The 26,258-nt window shown below is 33.5% G+C and overlaps 1 protein-coding gene across 8 annotated transcripts in view; it reads left to right on the forward strand.

Annotated features, from left to right (window-relative positions):
- GRIA2 (glutamate ionotropic receptor AMPA type subunit 2) overlaps window positions 1-26,258 on the forward strand; it is a 142,081-nt gene that overhangs the window by 59,373 nt on the left and 56,450 nt on the right. For all 8 annotated transcript variants that reach the window (XM_054554633.2, XM_054554635.2, XM_003776541.3 and 5 more), the window contains exon 3: window positions 19,022-19,261. In XM_054554633.2, coding sequence (XP_054410608.1) covers window positions 19,022-19,261 — 240 coding nt within the window. The remainder of the gene's footprint in view (window positions 1-19,021; window positions 19,262-26,258) is intronic.

Here is a 26,258-nt window from a genome sequence, read left to right on the forward strand (position 1 = left end):
AGACATAAAACATTACCAATACAATTGAGATGTCTTGAGTTCCTTCCACTATTGTATGCCCTCCATGTAACTCATATCTCATATTTGATGTGTATTGTTTCTATAAATTCCACTGTATTTTTACTACTCATATGGTTTACTCTAAAAAGAGTATATAGCTTTTCAAATTTATGCAAGCAGATTGACTATCTTCTGTAACTTGGTTTTCCCTTACTCGAAGATATGTATTTAAAATTCTTTAGCACTTAATATTTATAGTTCTACATCATTATTTTCACTGCCAAATATTATTTCATTATATACTCCAGTGCCTGGTGGTTTGTTGATGGGTGTTTTGGTAGTACAAGCAATGCAGCCTTGAGTATTTTTTAAAATATCTCCTTGCATACATTTCTAAGTGTTTCAGAGCACAGGCCTGAGAATGAAATTATTGCTGGTGTGTACTTCTTTAAGTCTACAGGATTTTGCCCAGCTGTTCTTCAAAACGGTTCGATGAATTCACATATCTACTATCAGTATATGACATCTTGTTTTTATGTTATTAATTCTTGGTATCATTAGACTTTTCATTTTGCCTATTTGTGGATATGGCAGAGTACCTCAATTGGTCTTAATGAGCATTTCCCTGATTTATAGTGTAGATGAGCATCTTCTAATTTTTCAATTAAGCCTTCTGAGTCCCTTTTAAATGCAATGTCTCATGTCATTCTTAATTTTATATTGGGTTGTCTGTCTTTTACGTACTGATTCATAGTTCTTTAGATAACCACAATTCTAATTCATTTTCACTTATATTGGATACAGATATCTCGATTAATGTTGTGATTTGCCTTTATATTTTCTTTATAGTACCTTTTTGTACAAACTTTTAAAGTAGAGGAATTTATAAATTTTTTATGGTTTCTGCTCCCTGTGTCTTGCTTATACTATCTTTTCCTATATTTAATTTACAATGGTATTGGCTTATATTTTCCTCCACTTTAAAAAGTTTTTATTTTTAGATTTAGTTTTTAACCTACCTATAATATTTGTGTGTGTGTGTGTGTAAGGCTTTTTTCCTTATTATTAATAAATTTCCTCAAAAGCTTCTAACTGAAGAGTCTATTTCCCTCAACTTTGCTACATGCTACCTCTATTTCAAACATTTTTTATATGTGGATTTGCTTCTACGCTCTGTGTACTGTACTGGTGTAATAGTTGAAAGTGTCTCTGCTATTCTTTGTCTCTTGCTTTTTTATAAAAGTTCAATTCATTATTTGTTATAGTAATAATTACTAATAACAGTGACTACAATTTATAGATCACTTGTTGTTCCAGCTTTGTGTTAATTCATAGGTGAGCATGTCTACATTTATATTTGAGGAGAGGAAAGAGTAGAGGATTAAGTAACTTGGCAAATATACACAACTAGTAAGTGATATAATAATAAGGATTTAAACCTATGTCCACCTGACTCTTGCATGTATTATTATTTTAATAATACTTCTGAAATTAAAACAAGAATAGCTAAGTTATATTAAACTGTTTCTATGTATCAACCTTTGTAAAAATTATTTTCAAGAATCATTTCCTTTCATCCATACAGACAATACACCGTATGGAATCTATTATGTAGAAACTATCATTATCTCATTGTTACAGATGAAAATAATTATGTAATGTGCCCAAAGTCATACAGCTATTATTCCCAGTAACACTTGTTTTTTATTGTATATTTTTATGGTGCACAATATGATGTTTGGAAAAAACAATTTTTCACACATGCAAATGTCTATTCAAATTTTTATTGGATATTCTTTTTCTGTGATCTTGGACAAGTTATTCAGACTCTCTTATTTCCTCATCCATTAGTTCCCAAACTAGTAACAAATTATGGCACTTACATGACATTTTTTTTGGAGGGTTAAAAAAGTTAAAACATATTATGCCCAAAGTTAGGGCTTAATAAGAGCTAGCTTTTACTACACATTCTTTTAAAGAGGACTTGGCATGTTTATAATATCATCTTTCTATCCATGAAAATAGTAAATCTGTTTATTTATTTGTCTTTCATAATATCTTCCAATAAAGTTTGTAATTTTCTGTATGTAATTTATGTTAGATTTTATTCTTAGGTGCAACTATTTCTATTCTTTTAGTGGTTGATTTTGGTATTTTAGCAGGCATTTTTATTTCAGGAAACAAATCAGTACGATTATAGGTTACAATTTATTTTCCCCTTATTTTGTAGGTATTACTCTACTGTCTTCCAGTTTCCTTTGTGGTAGTCAACACATCTGCTGTCATTATAATTCAAATTCCTTTATAGCTGTTCTTTCTTTTCTGTTTGATTACTCTCACATTCATCTGTTTTCCTGGATAAACAGTATCTGAAGTAGCCTTTGTGGAAGTCAATTTATTGAGTTGTGTTTTCTAAAATTTAAAATATTTTTTTGATCAATTCTAGAAAAATTTCAGCCTTCTCTTTAAATTACTCTCTCCTATTCTCTATTCTCTCTGGAAACAACTCCAATCAGTTGTCTGATGTTGTCTATTTCTTTGCTTGCTTTGATGATTCTGAGTAATTCTCAGTAAAACGTCTATTTTAATAATTATTTACCAGGATAATCTCATATAACTCCTAAATCGATCCATTGGATTTTTATGTTTAATAGTTAAATTTATTATTTGGAGATAATTTTTCTTTCAAATTTAACTCTGAATACTTTATAGTTTCTTACTGCATGCTTATATTTTCAATATCTTATTTACTCTTTAAAGACTTAAAGTATTTTACATTGTGCATCTGAAATGTAATATTGCTGTTTTTTATTTCTATTGATCTCTGTCTCCTTATTGTGTGTGTGGGAGTGTGTGTGAATGTATCGTTTTTTCTTTCTAAAAAAATTTTGAGCTTACAATTGGGTCTCATTAATCTGTTAGAATCCCAGGGGTCTTGGTTGGAGGGTACATTTTGGTTTAGGGAGCATATGTGTTTATTTGCTTTTGCTTAGTGATTAGAGTTCAATTTAACATTGCTTTCGATTAATTTCCAGAGTTGAGGTTTTCCAATATGTAAATGGAAACTGAAAAATGGTGGGTTTTGTGGCCTAAGGTTATGAGTTCCAAGAGGTGACTTTTGTTTCCACTCAGAGCAGAGTCGAGTAAGAGATATTTTTTTTTTTTTATTTCATCCTCTTGCCAGCCAACCACCTTTTTACAATTCTGTCCTATGTTCTCATACTAGGGAGTATCCAAAGTCTTTCTCTTTTCTCCGATGAGCCATTAAAATTCAAGGTTCTAAGTAAAACTGAAAATTAATTGTCATGAAGACAGTCTTCGATGTCCTGCCTAACATTTCTGTTTTCCCTGTATTATCTTGGGTATTTTTCTTGTGATCTCAGTCTTGCATATATAATATTATATTAAGGAAAAAATAAGAGTTTTGGGGATATTGAGCCAGTCAGATTGCTCACAAGAAAGTGAACCCAATGTGCTGTAAAAATACTGAAAAGAATCCTAATAAAGTATTATACATTTTTAGGACCCCCATTTGGGAATACTAAAAAACAAATATTTTCAGGTGTCCCAAAGTATAATTTTTTTTTAATTTTAGTATAAGCAGAATCACAAATTCTTGTACTAATAAACTTGAATGCTGTTGAATGGTGCAAGGAGTCACCAATAATTGAATCTCTAAATTGAAATGAATCTTTGACGTCACCTGGTCTGAGCAGCAAAGCACCAATATCAACAAAATGACAGCCAAAACCAAAACCAGTTTACATTTTTTAGGTACTAATCCTGTATCAGACACTCTACTTCCTCCATTATTTTTTCTCTTTTAATCTAATTCTGTCTTTAACTTTATTATTTTAGGTCTCGGGTTACTCTATCTCCATTGGAACATCGCTGTGGCAGTGTGCCACAGCATTTTATAACTAAAGCCACTGAGTCCTAAAAATGTTAAGCTAATTATCTAAGGCTATAGTGGATAGTATATGGTCCACCTCCAATCCTGGACTTTATTTATTTATTTACCACAACACATATTTCCTTTATGAGTATCAAAATTATCTTGTGTATACTTTATATAATCTCTTTCAAAATTCAGGGAAGTTGGGCTATTTAAAAAGAACTACAGAAGATTTAGCTATTAGAAACAGACAAATATCCTCTGTAGTTTGTATTCAGCTAGGTGGTTATGTCTACCAATGATAATGTTGAGATTAGAGACATTTTGGTATATTTCTATATTCAGTAGTTTTGCATAAGGTCTTATGTTTCTTTATTCTGCATAATTTCTGGATGTTTTGAGGAAATAAATATTTTACAATTTTGATCATATATTTGGGGTATGTTATAGTGATAACTGGAAGAAACATTGAGCAGAAACAGAAGTAAAATTGAGCCTTGCTTATTTTGAGGTGAAATATTTAAAAAATCATTTGTTCCCTTTTAAAAATGTATTTGTTTTTAGCATTAACTTTCCTCTGCAGCTTCATTGCTGACCCAGGTAAGAAGTGGCAGAAAGTACATTGGAGCTCTGCTGTGACCAGTGCTGAGAAGGCAGCAAAGAATTGGTTTGCAATCAAACTGGTTTGGTTTTAAGTGTTAGAAAAAATACTGTGAAGGGAAAATGTCTGCCTGAACAGGGGCTCTTTTTCAAAAAACTAGTTTCAATATGTCCCTTAAAATTTTCCAGAATAATGTGGACATAAACACATAAGGACTTATATAATTAAAAAATGGTTTTTGTTTAGTACCTGAGCATTGCTGAAAGTAACAGAAGTAAATATGAGTGCATCCGTGCCCCCAAATGTCACATTTATGAAATTTAAAAAGCATGTTACAATTGTCTAGAGTATCAAAATCATAAGACTTTGCGAATACTTGATGTAAATACAGTGATTACATTAGGCAGGTTCTCGCTATGTCCCATTTTATTTTGCAGTGGTTGTAGAAATACAGATGAGAAGATAATGTACAGGTAAAATTCAAGATTCTTAAAAAGTCCTGGATGTGTCATGAAAGGCATATATCACTACTTATCTTCATTTAACTTGTTACTTAGAATTGTTTTCTTGTGACTTGTTACAGGAAAAGGTATAGCAAAGATTAAATTTACAAATTATAAATATCTATTAATAAAGTTTCTTGATAGATTATTTGTCTTATTTGGATGCATATCATACAGTAGCATGCAAGCACACAGACACACGTACACATACACAAACACTCTACAAGTTTATATATTAAAAATAAAATAAAATAATTTTAAATAAAAAGCTAGAGAGATTATTTTTCCCTAATGTCTTTTTGAATTAGAAAATCTATCACTACTCCGGAATTTATTTTTATTGTCTATTGAAATATATTTTCAGGTTTTCTTGTGACATTTTCTAGCTGCTTCTAGACTGCCTGGGTTCAAATTTCAGCCCTATTGTCACTATCTGTGTTAACTTGGGAAACTTACCTGTCTGTATATTGGTTGTTCGGAGCATTAAAAGGCTTTATAGATATAGGACCTTACATAGTACCTTGCACATAATTTTATATGTAAGTCTTAGTTATTACTTAAAAAAATAATGGTTACAGAAATCAGACATACTGTCCTTTTTCCCAAAGCACTTTTAAAAATTTCATTCAATTAAATGGTAGATTTTGATCATGCAATTATACAGCAATAATACATAATACGTCATACTAACTTTATGGGAAATATTATTTTATGAAAGTACTATAAAATTTCACAAATAATTTGGCAAAATCCTATCAAATCAGTGTATGGTTACGTTTGGTCCAATGCTGTTTAATATGTTTTGAGAGCATGAGATGTGTTGAGTAAAAGAAAGGTACACTTACACATACACAAATATAGCTTTCTCTCTTCCTCATTAATATTCATGTTGCCTTGGACATTCTACAGGATTCATATTCATAAAACTCCATTCTTGTCTGGTTACATCACTGCTTTTTTTTTTTTTTTTTTGTTAACCAGATTACCCTAGAAGGAACTAGTTCACGGGATAGAATAGCAATTTCATTCATATACAGATCCAGCAGGCATATTTTAGTTTTCCTAACTTCGGTGCTGACTTACTTTATATTATTCACATTGATAAAAGATCCATTGTCATCCTTATTGAAGTATGACATATGCCTTAACTTTTTTATTAAAAGTTTGAAATCAGAACATATGCTTTGATTCATTGAGAAAGTTTTTTAGAAGCTCTGGTTCTCCCCAGCTTGTTTGTTTTCACGACATCATCTCTTAAGGACTTGACAACTATCTAGTGGCTCTGAAAAAGCCAGACAACCAACCTGGGTAGTTCACAATTCAGTATTGATTTTTGCTCCTGCTTTATTTTCACCAGTCGCATTTAATTTAGACACCTTAAAATGGACAAATCTGCAATATACTCTGTGATTTATATACAAAAGTGCATGTGTTCTCCAGAACAAGACGTTCATTCATTTAGATATCTTCAAAATGATGGCTTTAACTGAATTCATATGTGCCTATTTTCCGTGATCACATGCAGTTGAAATAACTTACGGTGAAGCACATTATTAATATTTTCCCTTGAAATTAGCTATCATCTGCTCATTCCAATTTTCTCCATGTTTTTCTGTCATAGAAATTAAATAGCTTTAGAATTCTAATTTCCAGGGAGCTTCACACTCTCCTTCCCGAATGCCTCCTTTTCAGCTGTTCATTTGTTGTCCACTTCCTTTCTCCCTCTCAATAGTTTAGCTCCATCTTCTGGCCTTTACTAATGAATAATTGTTGCTTTGCTATTTTTTTATTTGCCTTGTTGCAGCTATGGTGGTATATTCAGAATTAGCTATGAATAATTATAGAAAAAAATAGAAAATAACTAAATATTGATGTTATGTAACTTGCAATATATTTTCTCCTATTTTTTTTAACTGTCTGAGGACCACAGAGTAAAACAGAGAATTTGAGGAATTATTCACATAACCTATGGGCTTTTAAAAAGTCCATCTATTATTGAAAAGGAAGAATTATGAGCTGCATAAAAGAGTTTAATTATATACATTGATCAAATGCATCAGATAATTATTCAACTTCTCAATTTTCATTGCACAGATAACATATTAATTGCATAGATCCCATATTAATGGCATACTTTGTAGTTTATCATTTTTATTAGAAGTACAGTAGAAATACAAAGCTAAGGAGAAATAATTTCACAAAGTAGAAAGTTCCAAAAGTGAGTACAGTAAAATTCTTACAAAAATAATTGCTTTCTCACCTAGAAGAATCCAAAAGAATCAACCTAAAAGCTCATAGAACTGGTAAGAGGGTTCGGTAAGATCGCTGGATATAAAATTATGACTTGAAAGTCAATCGTGCTATCAATATCTAAAATAGAAAATATAAAGAAAAGTCATCTGACAGTAATGTAAGAAAGATATAAAATATCTAGGGATAAATCTAATAAAATGTTTGAATGGTATGAATAAATGTGTGAAACTACTGAGAATCATAAAACAGTTCTTAGTCAATAGTGATTGGCTATAATGTGGTAAATATTAATCTCTGCCAATTAGTTTGTATTTCTATCTCATCCTAAGCAAAATCCTAAAGAAAAAAATGCAAAACAGTAGGTACAAAAATTTTGCAAAAGGACACTGACAGCAATAGTTATTTCCAAAAAAGTGTAGTAATTAAAACACTTGCTTTCATCTTCAGAAATAGGCATAGGGACATATAGAAATGTAGCATAAGATAAACGTGACATTTAAAACCAAGGAAATCAATAAAATTACATTAAAAGCATTGGGAAATTGAACATCTATGTAGAAACAAAATAAGTTAGGTTTTTACTATTCATAATATCCAGATATTAATATTAGAAGAATTTAATGTAAAAGGGATAGTTAAAAAATCAAACATCCCAGAATATTTTGAAAATCTTAAAATGGGAAATCCTTGTTACATAAGACACAAAATTTAGGAATCGTCAAATGAAGGATTGAGAATTTGGTTACAAATGTCATCATAAACATGGAAAAAGGTAAGAGAAAAAAGAAGAAAAATAGGGGCTTTACATATGAAGAAGATTGAAGTATGTTAGAAATCAAAACTTAAAAGGTAACCTCATAGTAAAAAGAAGTGTACAAAATCTAGGAATAGATGATTAATAGAGGAAACTATAAAAATAGATTCACTTTCTTACTAATGATGATGGGAATCCAATTTTCCTGTTTATCAGTGAGGTGGCTGATGAAACCAGCTCTGGAGTCAGGCTGCCTGGGTTGACACCCACTCACCCGTTTCTAGAGATGATAGCTGAGAAAATTACTTAACTTGCTTCCAAGTTTTTTAATCTCTAAAATATGGATAATATTAGGACCCATGTGGTTTTACAGTATTACAAATTTTAAGTTAATACATAAAATATACTAAGAGCAATGCGTGCTATCACAAGTACAAAAATGTAAGTTGCCATTAGTAAAACAAAAATGAAGTGTCATTTTTACCTGTGATTAGTAAAAACTGAAACAATGAAAAATATCAATTATTAGTGAATTACACACAAAAAGTTATTTTATTGATAGCAATGTTAATTGCTACACTATATTTGGGTGATAATTTGATAGCGTGGATAACCTTTCACCCAGCATAAGATTTGACCAACCAGTCCTACTTTTAATAATCTGTTCTGCAGAAATAATAGCACATGTGTTCAAAGATGTATGTACTCACATGTTCACTGCAGCCTTGTTTGTAATCACAAAACTCTGAACAATCTAAATATCTTTCAATTGGGGAATGTTAATAAAATGTTGCTGCTATCTTCAAACTAGGAAATATCATACAATGGTTAAAAGAGTGAACTAAGTCTGTATCAACATGGTAATTTCCCTGCCAGATATCAAAGTAAGCCACAAGATAATTGTTCTGTGGTGTCCTTAATCAAAAACGTAACAAAACCAGAAACACACAAACAAATTCGACTCTTACTAGAACTATGGGGCTAGAGGTATATCCCACATTATTGTTAACAAGGGTTGCTTCTGGGAAGAATAGTAAGCAAAGGGAATTTACATCCTTTTAATCAGTATGCTTGTTTAAATTTGTGTTATAATATATTCCTGCTATTTTTGAATTGCAGACATTTAATTCAGAGTATTCAAATAAATGTAAGGGCCAAAAACTAAATAAGTTGCAAATCCTTTCTGGAAGGAACTCGTTTCACACCATCAGTTGTAACTAGGCTCGTATGATTGAATGGGTGTTGCAATGGAGTAGGGCAACAGTCAAGGTAATGTTAGAGCAATGTGTCATGATCCCTTAACAAGCATGAAGTCATAATTTTACCAGGACTCCATGCATCAAGGGTGTGTGAGTCCATTGTGCTAAAGATAATCCCTCCAATTCCTTGGCAATTTAGAGATGAATGCTAATGACCCAGAGCATTTTAGCATATTTATATAATTTCACATTATACAATATTGAAAAAAATGTGTCCTTTGAAAATAAATGTATGTGGGTTAACACATGAGTACTATGGCACATGCGCAGGAACCCTCTTCCTTACCAACAAGTAAGAAGAGCAAGAAAATTCTGTGAAACCTTCAGAACCTCTTTGAGTCATTCAAAAGCAAAAGTGTTATACAAGCTAATTTGAGGGTGTCCAGACAATAAGGTGATAAAGTTCTGTCTTTTTTTGTATTTTATTTAAAGGATAAATTTTAAGTAGAAATCTTATAGTCATTTGAAGATTTTTCAGTTATTTTGTTTAAAAGTAGGTTTTATCATAGATGCTAAAATGATTATTTGGACTGAGATGTCATTGAATCTATGTTTGATACGTACATAATCCCTCGGTCTTGTACATTCTAATTAAGATCAGACAAGAGATTGCAGGATTTTTAGGCATTAAGACCAATGGTGGCTATAAACATGAAGAAGAGAAAAAGAGAGAGAGAGAGAGAGAAAACAGAGCAAGAGGAAAGAAGAAATATAAAACAAAGAGGAAGAAATGTAAAACAAAGAGGAAGAAATATAAAACAAAGTAATAAAACCAGAGAATGATATTATTTAATCCTTGAAATTTATTGTATCTCACATACATTTTCCATGAGAAAGTATGTGATGAATAATATATATGCACTACCTGACATTTTCTAGAATTTCTCTCTTTGATGTTCAGTCACACAGGCCCAAGTATAAGCTTTGAGGGCATGGAGACATTTGAAAGCTGAGACTTGCCAGCAGCACACAGCTGGCTGGTGTCACAGCAGGGAGTAGACGCCAGGCCTGCAGACATTCATTCAGCCTGGCACTCTTTATCCACAATATTCAAATTTCATCAGGGCATAGAGTGCCCAGAACTCACATAGAGCATGAGTTGAGCAAGAATTCACAGAGGATAGAACTATGTGAATTTATAAGGAGAAAATACGTATCCCAAAGATAAAGAATGAGACTATTTCTTGTGAAATAGTGTCTGATATAGACAGAAGTAATTCTCTTTCGTTTATGTATCCAGAACCCATCGTTAAAATTCACACGAGAATTATTGCCTATTACTGCTGGTTCTATGATTGCCTGCTATCCCAGAAGATGAATGAAGCTGGAATAAATGTTATAGATTTTTTAAATCTGCGTATAATATGGGCAACAGCAATAAACTTTCGCCATTTCACCTCACTCAGCAAACATAACACGAAGATCAGGAGGGTAGATATTTGTTAGAGAGAAAGAAAAATGTATTATTACAGCTTCATTGTCTTCTCCTACTGAGTGATGATGTTGCATCACATTTAGTATTTCTGTGAAACATTAGATCAAAATGTATGCAAAAGAGAAGTAATTTATCCATAAATATTTGTGGCAGAGCTATCAGGGAAATCATCAGTGAGGCAGTTTATGGAAAATGTCATTGGGGTGTATGTTTATTATTCTTTGCATTTCCTCTGAATCAGTTGGTGTGTCATTCAGTAGCTATATACTGAGTGTCTGTGCTAGGAACTTTGCTGGGCTCTGGGGAACAGAGGAGTGAACAAAGTAAAGGGTAGGCTTTTAAAGAAATGAGAGTTTTTTGAGAGATGCTACACTGCCAGGTCCAGAATGGGAAATCCTTTCTGTCCATAGATAGGAAAAGAATTTGCCCTAGTGGAAAAGTGAACTTTAAAATAACCCCATTAATGCAAAGTAGATGGTTTAACTCCATTTCATCATAAGAAGAGAACATTGTATTTACCTACGTTTTGTGAGAGTAAAGGAATCACAGGTCAATTTTTATGATTCCCCCCCAATTTTTACCTGGAAACCTAACATTACATGTACTATCTGTTACAATAATTGTATTTTTAGGGGAATAAATGTCGCTTACGATGAACTTTAAAACTTGAACAATTTATTTCAATTATGTAAATAAGACATTTGAAATTGTGGGAGTTTTTCTGTATATTTTCATGTGCAAAATTTGTTATTGGGCATGTATTCCATGCAAAGAAATTCAATGTACGTTCCAAAATTTACCTCATTTCATTAGGTTTTCAATTGCAGCTTGCTCTGTGTACTTTTTCAGGTTAGTAACGTTCCCTCTCTTGGTACAAACTTCTCCACTCACAAAATGTATATGGAAATCTTAAAACAATAAACTTTCACAAATATTCTAAATATTATATTTTCATACTAAAAATGATTTTGCTTTTTTCCTATTAGGAGAACAAATTAACTGCATTTTGTAGGTAATTTTAAACTAACAGCTGTTATTTTGCAAAATGATAACGAAGGATAAAAATATTGTTATGACATGATTTCAGAAATACCCCACTATCAACAGAAATGAAATTTTCTCACAAGAACCCATTTTATGTCTTTGCTAGACCATTGGTTCTGATTATATGTTCATTTGACAAATATTTAATGATTATATAATTGTAAAAATTTCTGATTTGGATATTGCAGAGAATACAAAAATTATTATGGTTGATTTATTGTCAATAACACATTTACCTAACAATTTATAGTTTTTTCCAGTACATCTCTCTATATTATATAATTTAAACTTGAAAGAATTCTCATGAGGTAGACAGGAGAGGAATTAATAGCCCCATTCAACACATTAGGAGGCATGCTTAAGATCAGTGACTCTTCTACCAGGTGCCCAGGAAAATATAGAGCTGGGCTTCTGATTCGGGCCACTGGGGAGTGTGCTGATGGAGTTCATAATTAGGGAGGATCATATTCAGTTGATGGCAAGCAAGGAACCCTTCCTGGAAGAATTGGTAGTTATTAAATGACATTTATCAGTTGCCTGCTGTGTGCCAAGTACTTGACAGGCATTCATAGGTAAATGGCACTTTATTCTCTCCTTTCAATTAGCTCACAGTTTATGGGCAAACTAGACAAGTATAAAACAGGCTAATACACAGAAAGGCAGATTGCTTTAGAATCACATGCAGGAGCAGCTTGTAATTCAGACCACACAGAGCAGGTAACACCTGAGCAAATGCTATATGTGCTCTTCTCTAAGCAATTGCAAGAAATTGATGGATTTTAAGCAGGAGGGTTATATCTACCATGAGAGGAAAGAGATTTATTATGAAAGAGGCTTTTTGAGAGGTTGTTTCAGCCATCTAGTCAATAGATGTTTAAGGACCACATTAAGGCAATGTCATGAGAGCTGGAGAGCACAGATAGAGAGGTCTAATGGGCAATATTTGGTGACAATTCATATGCTGAGAATAAAGGAAGAGAAGTCAGGAGTGATTCTAACATTTTTTGGCCTGAAGAGATGGGCTTGATTTCAGCACATAAGCACTTGTCTTGTGGAATCGATGAATTTTAGACTAAAGGAAAATATGAGCAAAATCCTGGTGCATGATTAATAAATGGTTAATATCAACATTAATCAGAACATTAAAACATAGGAAAGTCATGAGAGACTTATAGGGCCAACACTCTTTTCAGCTTATGTTTACTTTAATAATTCCCTGTCCCACAATGAGGCAGGTAGGTAATATTTTTATCGTGTTTTACAGATGACTAAGCTCAGACAGACTAGTAAAGTAACTTGCCCAACAAATCCAAATAGAAAATGGCAAAGCCAGGATTCAAACCCAGTTTGTTCTCACTTTTAGCCCCTAGAGCTGCTGTTTCTGAGGTCAGAGCCTTCCAAGATTCTTGAAAACAGAATAATAATGTCTCTGTGATATTTAATTGTTTAGATTAAAGTAATATGTGTTTAGCTATTGTAAAACAGTGGCATTTTGTGTATCTCTTTTTACTTTTTTTATTCTAGAAAGCTCACACATGAGTTCATGAAAGAATTGAATATTTTAATTAAAAATTATACCAACAGGGAAATAAATACAAAATAATCATGAAAATACATTATTGAAAAATTAATATATATTTACAGTATATATTTTTATCAGTAAATAAAGGACGGCAGCTAGGGTGATGATGAAAGTTTGGAAAATATTTGCATAAGGAGTTGAATTTCACCTTGTTAATAGGGATGAGACCGCTAAAAGATAGAGTTTGAAGAAAAAGAAAAAAAAATTGGAAGACAGATCCTTGAATGATGCCTTTATGTGATGTGCTTTAGGAAGACTAATATTGGAAGAGTATAAATTGAAGGAAGGAGAGAGAAGAGGTGGGTCACATGGCAGAACCGAGGAGAAAGAAAAGGAAAGTGAAGGTCCAAGAAATGCTTAGGAAGTACTGCTATGGAAACTTCATATAAGTGCAGACCTTACTTGTTGTGCTTAATACTGTCTTCCCCAAACCTAGAACAGTGCATAGTAGGTTCTTAAAAGTGCTTTGTATATATGCAATGAATGAAGTAGAATAAAATTTAAATGGTGATGGACGACATGCATAGGACAAGAAAGGGCAAGAAGGTCATTATTCTGAAATATTACATATAAATAATGGCAATAGTTATCATGCATGAACAGGAAGGGAAAAATAAACACATAGATATGGTTCGTCAGAATAAAATAAAGTATTTTTTCATTATTTTTATGGAGTTAGTTGGAAATATATGGTTTTAGAAGTTTCCATATAATGAACTGAGGGACACTGGAAGGTGACAGATTGAAGCTAAGCTTTATTTTGAGAGAGAGAAATATTCTCTAGATTTGATCATTATATTTTACCAAAAGTGACTCAGTGTGGAACATGAAAACATAGTAGATAAAATTCCATTTTTTTCCTGAATCAGATCACAATACTCATCCTCTTTGTTGTGCATTTTCTAAACTTAACACTATGCTTATCACATAGAATATTTGCAGTGCATTTTTTGGTAAATAAGTAGTTTTAGGAGATAACTGGGGTAATAATGAAGGCTTGGGAAACATGTGCATAAAAATTGAATTTGATCTTGTGGAAAGGGGTGAGACCAGTAAGAGGCAGAGTGAAAGAAGAGAAGAGAAAACAATTGGAAGACAAATCCTTGGAGAAGGTCTTTTTAATTTAGGATGTAGGAAGAAGATAAGGCAGTGAAAGATAATTAGAGCGAGAGGAAAAGTACCAAGATGGTATAATTTTACTTGGCAGCAATGTGGAAAAGAATTAGAAGAGAGCGAGACTAGTAGCAGTGGAAAGGGAAAGAATTTCAAGAGGCAAATTTTGGTCTAATAAATTCAGAGAAGCTAAGAAAGCTAGATCCAAAGAAGAGATGATTATTTTTAGTTACCAGGAGATCCTTACTAACAGATGATAGGGAAATTTCAGTACTGAAATCAGGGGCAAACTATGCACGGGGTTAATGTCAGAAGTTTAGGAGAGAAGGAGAGAGGCTTTCAGTGGTTTCCATATTTTGATGTCAGAATTCCTTGGTGATGCAGCTTTTATCAGTTTTTGTTCAAACTGCAAAGAGGTTGTTGCCATTTCTGCTTATGAAGCAGACTATGCTGATTCATTGAAGTGAATCTCAACTTATAAATCTAAAATATGTAAAACAAAAAAAAATCATACTCAGTTCTTCTCCCTTTCTACTCAATAACTATGCAAGGCTGTTTAGATTTTGTTCAGCATACAGACTGTATGGTGTATGCTACATTAGCAGCACCAATGAGCAGAATGACCTAAGAGAAAAAGATGTGTGTTGGATGCACCATCAGCATTGTTATTGGCTTATATCATCTGGGCTTGTAATAAAAAGTGAAATAATCAGCAAATTACTTATACCCAGGAGATTGTCATTTCTGCTGTTTGACATAAAGTGTCTTTTGGAAGGACTTGCCCTTTGCTGAGTTTCTCCAAGTTGATATGAAATATTTAATTACAGAACTCAGTGAGAGCATCTTTACTTACTCCTTTGCAATCTGGTTTGAATCTCAAGACATAAATGCAATTCTAATATTAATCAGGACCATCATTGAGAAACTTATAATAGTGTTTCATAGTGTTATTGTAAAGGTCATGAAGCTGGAGGTGAAACTGAGGATTTATGTTTCTTTCTCTGCCTCCAGACATGACTATATAGGATGTTGGTATTGTATAACTCATTTTAGAAAGTTGTCTTTGGAATGATTTTCAGAGTTTATGACATGTTATTTTTGATAGTCTCGGTGGTAGTAAACCTTCCTTCATTACAGGATGGATTAAGGTTAAGGAAATGGCTTTAAATTTTGGAGGCATCACTGGGGAATAAGGTAAAGATGAAAATGAATAATTTCCCTTCTAATGAAGTAAAGAGTAATTCCAAAGTACTGCAGCTAATGTTCTTGTGAAAGGTGTCAGTAGGTTATATTGCCTATGCTAAATTGGGGCAAGCATCAATATTTCAATGCGAACAGTCTTGGATATTTGGAGATAACATGTTAGAAGCTTAGTGCTAAGTTTTTCATCTTCAGATGGTTACTACAAATGGGGCAAGCAAAGTACCTTAGTTTAGGTAAGCATTCTGATGGATTTGATTGATTCCTGGTTGTAAATCTCAGTGGCATTCTTATCCTGCTTGGGGACAGAGACAGTGACTGTCCTAAGGTACAGAGAGGGAAATGAGCACTGTTGGCCGAATGGCTGTTAACTGTATGGGTAGTCAGGAGACATAAGAAAGAAATATCCAGAAAAATAGAGGATACAGGCAAATGGACACTTGAGTAAGTGCAATGAAGAAATAAAGGATAAGAAGAGAGAGTTGAGGGAGACCAAAGAGAGTCAGGAGAGAACGGCTATTGTTGTAAAAATAGGTTCATTAGAGAATTAGCTGAAGTGCATGGGGAAAAATAAATTGTCTTCTGAGTTAGGTGGATAATTCCTTATGAAGTTGTGTGCAGCTTGTGCCTGTTGTTGGGTCAAAGCCAGTGTTTCCAGATGGCCGCAATAACCAGGAGGTCCCTTGACAACTCACTCCAGAGCCTAAAACAAATCGAAAATGAAAGGTATGGCTCCCTATTAAGATTGTCTGTGTATTCAAACAGTGGCATTCTTTATTAGGCATCCTGCTGACACTGTGGCTGCTGTTTCCATCACGGAAGCTATTTCACTTAAGATGAGAAGAGGTCTCATTAATAAATCATATTGCATGATATTCCTATAGTACCTAGAGGACATGCCTATACTTTGCAGGGAAATGGAATTAAATAGACCCGGAGAGAATTTTATAGCAAGTCTTTCTTTTATGTGTCATTTGGAATCATCAATTGCTGAACAAATTTAAGATTTAAGATATACCTGTCAGTACACATACACTTATGTATAAAATAAGAAATCACTGCAGAGTTTTTCTAGACGAGATGAAAGCTATTTTTCATGTATGTGAAGAAAGGACGTAGTTATCAAATACACTAAAAGTTATTTTCAACTCTGTACCCAGACAAGAACAAAAAGTATGGGCATGAATAAAAGACAGTTATTTTATCTTTGCCTTATGTTAAGGTGTGAAATAAATGTAATGAAATGCATTCAGTTGTTTTTGAGATATTTCAGTCTGCTTTGTAGAAGATTGGTAATAAAGGATATGTAAATTTACATATTACACAGATTTTTGGCAGATAAGGGCCACTTAAATAGGCAATCTTGCTTTCCTTTGGATTCATACTGTACAACAGTTACTAAACATTATTGCCTAATATTTTTTGATTGTCTAGAATTGGCAATTAGAATCTGTACATATTTTAGCAATGCTCGTATTCATGAAACAAACCTATTTTTTCTACAGACCATCTATTTTTGTGAAGGAAATACAATGATATGATAGGGTTTATTCTATCCTTCGAAAAGGATTATTTTAAAAGGATGGTAGATGTTATGTTCTAGGTTGTTAGATTGTGTTTCTGGATTACTGGTTTCCATTTTTTGGATTGAAATGACCCTGAGATTGAGAAATATCAGTTATTTATTCATTTAAAGCCACATAGTTGGCCTGGCACGGTGGCTCATGCCTGTAATCCCAGCACTTTGGGAGGCTGAGGCTGGTGGATCACGATGTCAGGAGTTCGGGACCAGCCTGACCAACAAGGTGAAACCCCATCTCTACTAAAAATATAAAAGTTATCCGGGCATGGTGGCACATGCCTGTAATCCCAGCTACTCGGGAGGCTGAGGCAGGAGAATCGCTTGAACCGGGAAGGCAGAGGTTGCGGTGAGGTGAGATCACACCACTGCACTGCACTCCAGCCTGAGTGATGAGCGAGACTCTGCCTCAAAAAAAAAAAAAAAGAAAAAGAAAAAGACACATAGTTGACTTTACTAGTAGCTTTAAGCACTGTACTGTTCTGTGGATGGTCAGTGCTCTGTAGAGCAATACAGGGTATCTGCCTTGGACAAAGTAACCCTTTTTTTCTCAGAAAGATATTACTAGATTCATGTTTCAAAAGATCATTCTTATTATATTGTGGAGAATTGAATGGAAGGAATGTAAGTGGAGGAAGGAGGACAGTTGGGTACGTATTTCACTTGTTGGGTAAGATAAGCCATATTACTTATTAATTAAGAGCAGGGATTCTGAATCCAGACTCTATTTTGAATGTAGCATCTATCACCTATGCAAGTGACTTTGGTAGCTAACTTAATATTTTTCTATGTGTCAATTTTTCTATCAGTAATTTGGAAATAATTATAGTTCCTACCTCAAAAGTTATCATGAGAAAAAAAAATGAATTAACCTACCCTAGAACACGCCAGGCACAGGGCAAGCACAATGTTAAGTATATACTGTTAGTGAACTAGGAAGTTTGGAATGGGGAGAAAAATAAGTGGCCCTTATTTGAGTACATCCAGGTATTATAATGAGCATATAACTTAGTTATGGACTGACTTTTGGGGGAAGGAGCGAAAGCGGATAATGTCGTATGCCATTCACTGGAAATAGAAATATTGGAAGAGGACGGGGGATTGTGGGAGTGATGAGGATGTCCAAATACAATACTATATTATTATTTGTTTAAGAATTAATATGTAGTGTAACATATAGGGTAAGTTAGATCCATGGGGAAGATTAAAATGAAAAGTTTTGGACTTTATTTAAATTGCTTCTGGACTGAGTGACACAATATGACAGAAGTAGCTTTGTGGGGACATATGTCTGTATGTATCAGGGGAGTCTAGTATCTATCTTGTCTTAAAGAGGCTTTGGTCAGCATTAGGACTCTATGGAAGCACATTAACTTTTAGATATAAAAGCATCGTAAATACAGTAAAGATTTTTAAAGGAATTGGATTATGTAGGGAATGAGCTGTCATTAATGTGTATAAATCTTAGGTGACTACAGTTTGTTCTTATAGCTAATTTTTTTTACTCATACATTTTTCATATTTGTTCCAAAAATATGTTAATACTTACATAGCTTGTTAAACAATGATGTATGCATTTTCTTGTAACTAGAACTACTTTTTATGCTTTAGAATCTTTTAGATTCCACAAATAGAATGCTAAGTAAATAAGTGTTAATAAATTACAATGGATCGTTAAATCTATATTTCTTTCAATATGTTAATTTTGTATTTTAGGTAAAAGGACATTAAGCTTTAAGCAAATTCATATGATTGTGTGCCAATTTCAATGATTTTTCCTTTCTATTTTTCCTATTCTTCTAGTCTGCTCCCAGTTTTCGAGAGGAGTCTATGCTATTTTTGGATTTTATGACAAGAAGTCTGTAAATACCATCACATCATTTTGCGGAACACTCCACGTCTCCTTCATCACTCCCAGCTTCCCAACAGATGGCACACATCCATTTGTCATTCAGATGAGACCCGACCTCAAAGGAGCACTCCTTAGCTTGATTGAATACTATCAATGGGACAAGTTTGCATACCTCTATGACAGTGACAGAGGTAAGTGACAGTATCTCATCTCTTTGTAATGGGGCGAATTCAATGCCTATACTTGACACTTCTATGGATGTTATAAAGCTACAGAGGTGTGATAAAGCCCAAGGATCCTTTGGTTTAATTTTGCTGTGATAATGACTAATGCAATTTAAAACCTGGGAAACATATTTAGAGTAAAACAACAACAACAACTACAAAAGCTGTCTGTGTACAATTTAGAGAGATAGACTGTATCAACCCAATGCCCAAATATTCAGTTGTAATATAAAAAGCAATTTTTGGCATCAGCAGCTAAAAATCTATGATAGCTATACTACTAGTCCAAGATGAATGAAGTGGTTTGAGTAAATGTAAGTGAAACATACAGTAACATACAGTTATTAAATATTGTTATATGCAGAAGTTTTATCAGGCAGGTAGCATTATTATTGCCCTTGCCTTAAAACAAGATCCCCAAATCTCAGAGAAGTTAAAGGTTTTTCTCAGGATCAACCCGCATGTGGTACAGCTTACACACAGGTCTCTGATACCAAACCTATGCTTTTGACACCATTCCATATAATTGTTTATAATGGGATGATTTTGAATAGCATGCCAGTCTTGATTCATTATGTTAAAATGTAATGGAGGGAGGTACAACCTTTATGTTTCTCATATCCTTTGTTGTGAAGTTTAGTATTAGCAGACTTGCTTGATTTATATCATAGAATCCCAGGTGTTCTTAACCATTCCCGGTTAATTGGGTGTCAGTGGGTTTGTGTACTCCCTAAATTGTATGAAACATCTTGTGTGTGTGTGTTCATATGGACATGTTTTTAGAGAGAGTATCTGTAAATCAAACTCAAAGGGGTGAGGGACCACTGTTGTCCTAGTACCTAAGTACCATACTGTGCTTCCCTCAGCATCTTGCTTCCTGGAATATTTATAGGTTCAAATGAAAACCCAGAAGCCTATTTCGACCAAGATAGGGCACCTTGTTAACCCACAAGGGCAGACAAGAAGAGAGCCAGCCGTCAGTCAATCCTCCATTCATCAGTTTGTAGTCATTTACTGCAGCAATCTCAAGTCAGGAGCGCAGGAGCTAGGTGTCTGATTCTCTGCTCTGTCCTCCTAATCCTGGGAATGAGAACACTCAGTGGAAAAGCCAGTCAGCACTATACAAGCCGAAAAAAATTTGCTATGACAACAACTATGTCCCCCTGCTTTGAGAAGGGAGTGCTTGGCTATTCCCATAGGGAATTAAAAACTAAAACAGAGAATTATTTACAGTAAATATAGATTTCAATGTGCTGGATGTTTCTGAAGCACACTTATTAATGTGATAAAAGGGCTTATAAAACTAAGCCCATTAAATTATTTTTAGTTTTTCCTCTTGTTCTCTGCTAACTTCTTTAGTATTTTGTGTTGTTCAAGCTAGCCTGAAATATGGGTGTATTCTTAATACCTCTTTCATCCTTGCATCCTATTGATGTGATTTCCACTGCCTGATTATATTTTATCTGTAGACACTCATCCTTGTCGTTGCCACTACCCCAGGACAAGCCACCATAATGTGTTCAGTCCCTCATCTCTCCAGTTCCACCCTTGTCTTTTTTTAATCCATTTTCCATGAAGTAGCAGGAATTATTGTTAAAAAAATTTTTTTGGACTGCATTACTGTCTTGTTTAAAATACTTCAATAGCTTCTCATTATGATGAGGGTAATATTGAAAAATTTTAGTTGGCTTTAAGGTCTTATAATATTGCATTCTGCTGTCTTGCTCACTCATTAAAGCTAAATCCATTTGACTTTCTTTCACTTTCTCAGATGCACCAAACTCTTTCACTTCAAATCTCTGCCTGTATCACTAATTCTTACGCCTCCTTGAGAACTGGGTTCATATATCATTTCCTCAGAGATGCCTTTCACAGTATTATCTTTCAAAGCAATCTCTTTTCCTTTATAGTACTTAGGACAATTTATAATGAATGGGTGATGTTCATTCTGTCACTTAAGAACTGCCTATTGAGCCCCTGCTATGTTCCAGGGACTGGAACATAGTGTCATAGGATAAGCATTATGTTTTTCATGTAAGGTGTGGCAATAAGCTCCCGGAAGAGAGTGCCCAGGCAGTGCTCAGTGTACTGGATGTTCAGCTCATGACTGTCTACCCAGTGCTTCAGATAATGCTAGAAAGAGAGTTGATGTTCAGTAAATGGTGTTAATAAGTAAATGAGTTAAACATCTGTGTACAGTATTTTAAGTTCAAGATGATTTTATAAGCTAAATTTTGCTTGCAAAATTGAAGAATTGAATGACTAATTCTCTTTACACTTTGATAAGGTTGACTGAGGATGGCATTTTTAGTTTAAGAATACACTTCGCCTTCATCCTTACCCTCATCATTGCTCCCTCTAGTTAAAACTGAACTTTGGAGAAAAATTCAAAAAGACAACAGCTGATATAAGTTAAAAAAAGAGAAACTCTAGTGTTTGAAGGGAGACACTCAGAAAGACAGGCTCTGGAATTAGCCGGTGAAGACGGATGGACTTATGTACTTGTGAAAAAAATCTGGAACATTTTAAAATACTTTTATTAATACTTAGAAATATTAAATGAAATTGAAGTGATGAGATAATCTACAATTATTAAATTATACAAGTTGATTTGAGTTCAAGTGCATCTGTTGAGATAAAAATGTGAGAGTCATAATATTAAGTAATAATATATTAAAGCCAAAATGACCTTATGAATATATTTTCAAGGTGTTATCAAGTAGCTATTGATATTTTAATGTGAAAAATATTTCAGTGGCCTTTTATCTGAAGTTATTTTCAGACATAAATATGTAAGACTCTCATAATACTGGCAAAAGCCTTGACCTTTGTATAATATTTTACTTGGCTCATGGAAATGGAATTTTTGCTATTTGTTTTTTTCTTATTAATGACTTAATTTGTATGGCTTTGCCATCATACTACATTTTAACAAGCTTATTCATACATTTAGTGTGTGAACTGTTTTTCCCCCATTTGATCCTGAAATCATTTTGCTTATGCTTCAAAGTAGGCACCTCCTTGCTTTAGTGTCACATGATTTGAAGAATGCACCTGCGTTCCCTTTGTCCACATTAACCACAGTCTGGAAAATAGATCCCATGTTTTCATCTCTCTACTTACATCTCCACATACCTCAGTTTCAAACAATTTGGTCTGTTCTTGATGTGGCTGTCTCTTCACCTCCTTGATTATATGATTATTTTTAGGCTCTAATCATCTTCACTTTTTGGAGAGTCTAGGTCAGGAATATATATTGTTAAATTATAATGTCTAAATTACTGTTCTTTGGAATAGCATAGGGTCCAAATGTGAAAATGATCTCCCAACATTCTGCCCTAATCATGAACTAGATGAAAATGACTTGAAATTGTTAGATGCTGCTTAATTTCACTACCTTTAACTAGTGAAAGCCATTCCTGCTTCCTGGCTATGTGCCACAATGCTGAGCAATAGGCCAAGAGACTATATACCACTTGTAAACAATTAGAGACATGGATGCATGGATAGAAACATCTTTGTATAGCAACATCTTTGTATGGAACCCTCTTTGACTAATCTATGTTTACTGGTGAGAGGAGAGCTGAAACTCTGCATCTGGTGCCAGGTGATCTTTTAGGTTGCTGGTGTCTTTCTCCTCACCCAGGCCATGTGGCAATAGCCTGGCGCTCCTTGATGACCCTTGATGACCCTGAAAGCTGCATATCATCACTCCATAAAGAGAACTTCAACACATTTTTAACAATAGAGCAATGGGGTTATCTATGTTAATGCATTCAAGATTATATAATAGTTTTATTTTTGGATATATATATTGTAAGTTTGAATCAGGACTTAATCCAAATGTGGTTTTTATTTATTGGTTTAGTGTCAACAAGGTAAGATAATACTTTTCTATAGAGAGTAGGTAAAAACAGAATTAGCACTTTATATCTGTATTTCTTGGTTTCAATATTGAGCAACATTATTTGTCCCCTGAAGGGAAGGCACTTTGCCTGCAGTTCCAAGAAAACATCATGCATAGAAAAAAAATGCTTTCAAATTATAATTTTTTCCCTCATATTCCTGAGAGAGCTCATGAGGGAAATATATGTTAATCCAATTTGGCCTAGGCATGCTGCCATGATTTAGTGATCATAAATATTAATTTCTATGCTTGAAAGAATAAGTACAGTTAATTTTAAATGGAACAAAGAAAATATTTTTAAGCAGTAAGACATGGTTTGAATAAAATATATCTTTTGGCAGTAATCATTTTTAATTTAACCCTTTAACATGCAAACTGATAGACTTCCCCTGTGTACCAGGTGACCTTTTAAAGGGTTTGCATACAGACAGGTGGCTGATGGCTTGTCCGTAACTCAGAGTGTTATTAATACGGGGTCAAGATGAGACTATCACTGACTGACTAGTAGTAATACTTTGGGAGAATTTTAGGAAGATTGTCATTTTATGAATAGGTTATACAACTACAACCACTCAGTAACAATAGGCACATGAAGAAGTAATGCAACTTAACATTATTTAATCTAGCCATTTTTTATTTTAGCAAAACATCTAAGAATTCAGCAGAGTTTAGAACTTACTTTTAGACTGTAGCAATATTCTTGAGGGTTGAAAAGAACATACTATATTTTAAATATATTTACCAGGAGGAATAGTTAATCTTCCAGATTTCTTCTGTTTTTAGATGAACAACTATGTATCTCAACAGTTTTGTTTCAAGTAATTCAATAAAAATAAGTGAGTCTCTGCTATAGAAATTCAAATACCCTAATGTAGTACTATGGATATTAGAGTTGAATGACTATTGCATACTAATAGCTTTAAATGAACCAGTGTTTATGCAGAACTCCCATTGTCTATACAACTTTGTATTCTGAATTACAGGATGAATATATTTATAGATACTTCTGTGCTAGTTTGTGTGGAAGGAATAGAGGAAGATCTCAAGTCATACTTTCTCCTCTAATTGAATACGGTACAAAGAGGTCAAGAGCACAAATCTGTGTTATGTTTGAAGAGTTTAATTTCACCTTCATATACATTTTCAGTGATTTTCAAATTTAAAAATGGTATATTGATTATAAAGCAATCAGACAATACAAAACTTTAGTTGTGAGGAATGAGGTGAGAAGATCAAATTGCGAGAGAGTTTGAGAGTCAGTTACTCTTACTGAAAAAAAAACCACTTAGGGAAATGGGTTATTAAGCATTGAACGGTGGTCTCTTCAAATTACACGTCAGATAATGCAATCATTTGTGAATTACTTCTGCCTGTTGTTAGGAGGTAATTTAATATTATTCAGTGTCTTCTGATGAAACTGAATTTATTAAGCCTGATATAGCACTACTTGAGCAGTTTAGTTTCTTCATAAACATGTAAGTTTTGTTAGGTTCCACAGGTTATAAAATATTAATCTTGAGAGTTTTAATAACAGTGAATCCTGAATCCACAGCAACCGTAAATTACTTTTGACACATAGAACAAATGAGTTTGAAAGTCAGAGAAATTTCTTGTTTTTTTTTTTTTTTTTTTTTTGAAATGGAGTCCCGCTCTGTCATCCAGGCTGGAGTGCAGTGGCGTGACCTCGGCTCACTGCAATCACCACCTCCCAGCTTCAAGGAATTCTCCTGCCTCAGTCTTCCAAGTAGCTGGGATTACAGGCGCCTGCCACCAGGCCTGGCTAATTTTTATATTTTTAGTAGAGATGGGGCTTTGCCGTGTTGGCCAGGCTGATCTCGAACTCCTGATCTCAAGTGATCTGCCCACTGCACCTGGCACAAGTTAGGCATTTCTTTAAATGCATTGTTTTTGATTTTATACATCATCTCTATATTCTTTTGCAAGGTGAACTGCCGGAAAATTTAGATTTAGGATTACCACTTGGTGAAATCCATTTACAAAGCGTCATTTATATTTAAACTTTCTTGTAATATATGTCAAAAGTTGAGACATAATATTAAGAGCATCACCACTTGAAATTGTATTATGTAGTATGCTTTATAATTAAATAAACAAAATGAAATAAGCTATTGCAGAGAATAAGGATGCTTACTGGTAATTTCTATATAGTAATATATGAATAGCACAGAGAGCCCCATCCATGGATATAATGTCTTTAAGAAGGCGACAAGGGAGAGTTGAACCATGACTGGGATGTAGGAAAGTAGAACCCAGCAAATGCAAAGTGGCTTAGAATTTAGATTTTTTTTTTCTCTTACTTGCAGAGAAAACTGGGTAGACTTAATGGCTGTTTTCAAGTACATTGATAGCTGTTGAATTGATCATAATGACCAGCTGTGTGTGTTCTGTCTCTACTGATGAAAAGGGAAGGATTTAATTGACCTATAGTGTATGGAAATCATAGGCGATCTGTGATGTGTTTTAAAGATCTGTCACTGAAAGTTTCAAAAAATGACATATGGTCTTTTTACATTATCCCTTGAGAAATTTAGGTTTATTTATATCTTTTGCCAGAAGACTGGACAGAGGAAACTAATTTCATTTTGCCAGAAAAAAAGTTAACTTTTTTCAGCATGTGGTTGAATCTTCCATTCTGAAATTAAAATAAATTATTTTTAATGTTTATGTTAAAATATTTTAAACAACAAATTAGAATGCTATAAAGATTCCCAAACACTCTTAACCTGGCTTTATTAAATACTAGTATATGAGCAATTTTGCTTGATCTATATCTCTTTTTTCCCTGCAATTATTTAGAAACAAATACCAGATATCTTGCCGTCTCATCTGTAAATATTTCAGAGTTTATTTGGAAAAAAAGATTCTTGTACTTTAAATATAATGGTAATAGTATTATTATACCTAGACAATTAACAATTCATAAATATTATTCTTTTTTCCACTGTTTGAAGCAAAATAAAAATGAGATCCATATATTGCAATTAGTTAATATAATTTTTAAGACTCTTAGAATGTAATGCAGTTTCCCACAGTCTA

This window comes from Pongo abelii, chromosome 3, assembly GCF_028885655.2.
Source record: "Pongo abelii isolate AG06213 chromosome 3, NHGRI_mPonAbe1-v2.0_pri, whole genome shotgun sequence".
NCBI lineage: Eukaryota > Metazoa > Chordata > Mammalia > Primates > Hominidae > Pongo > Pongo abelii.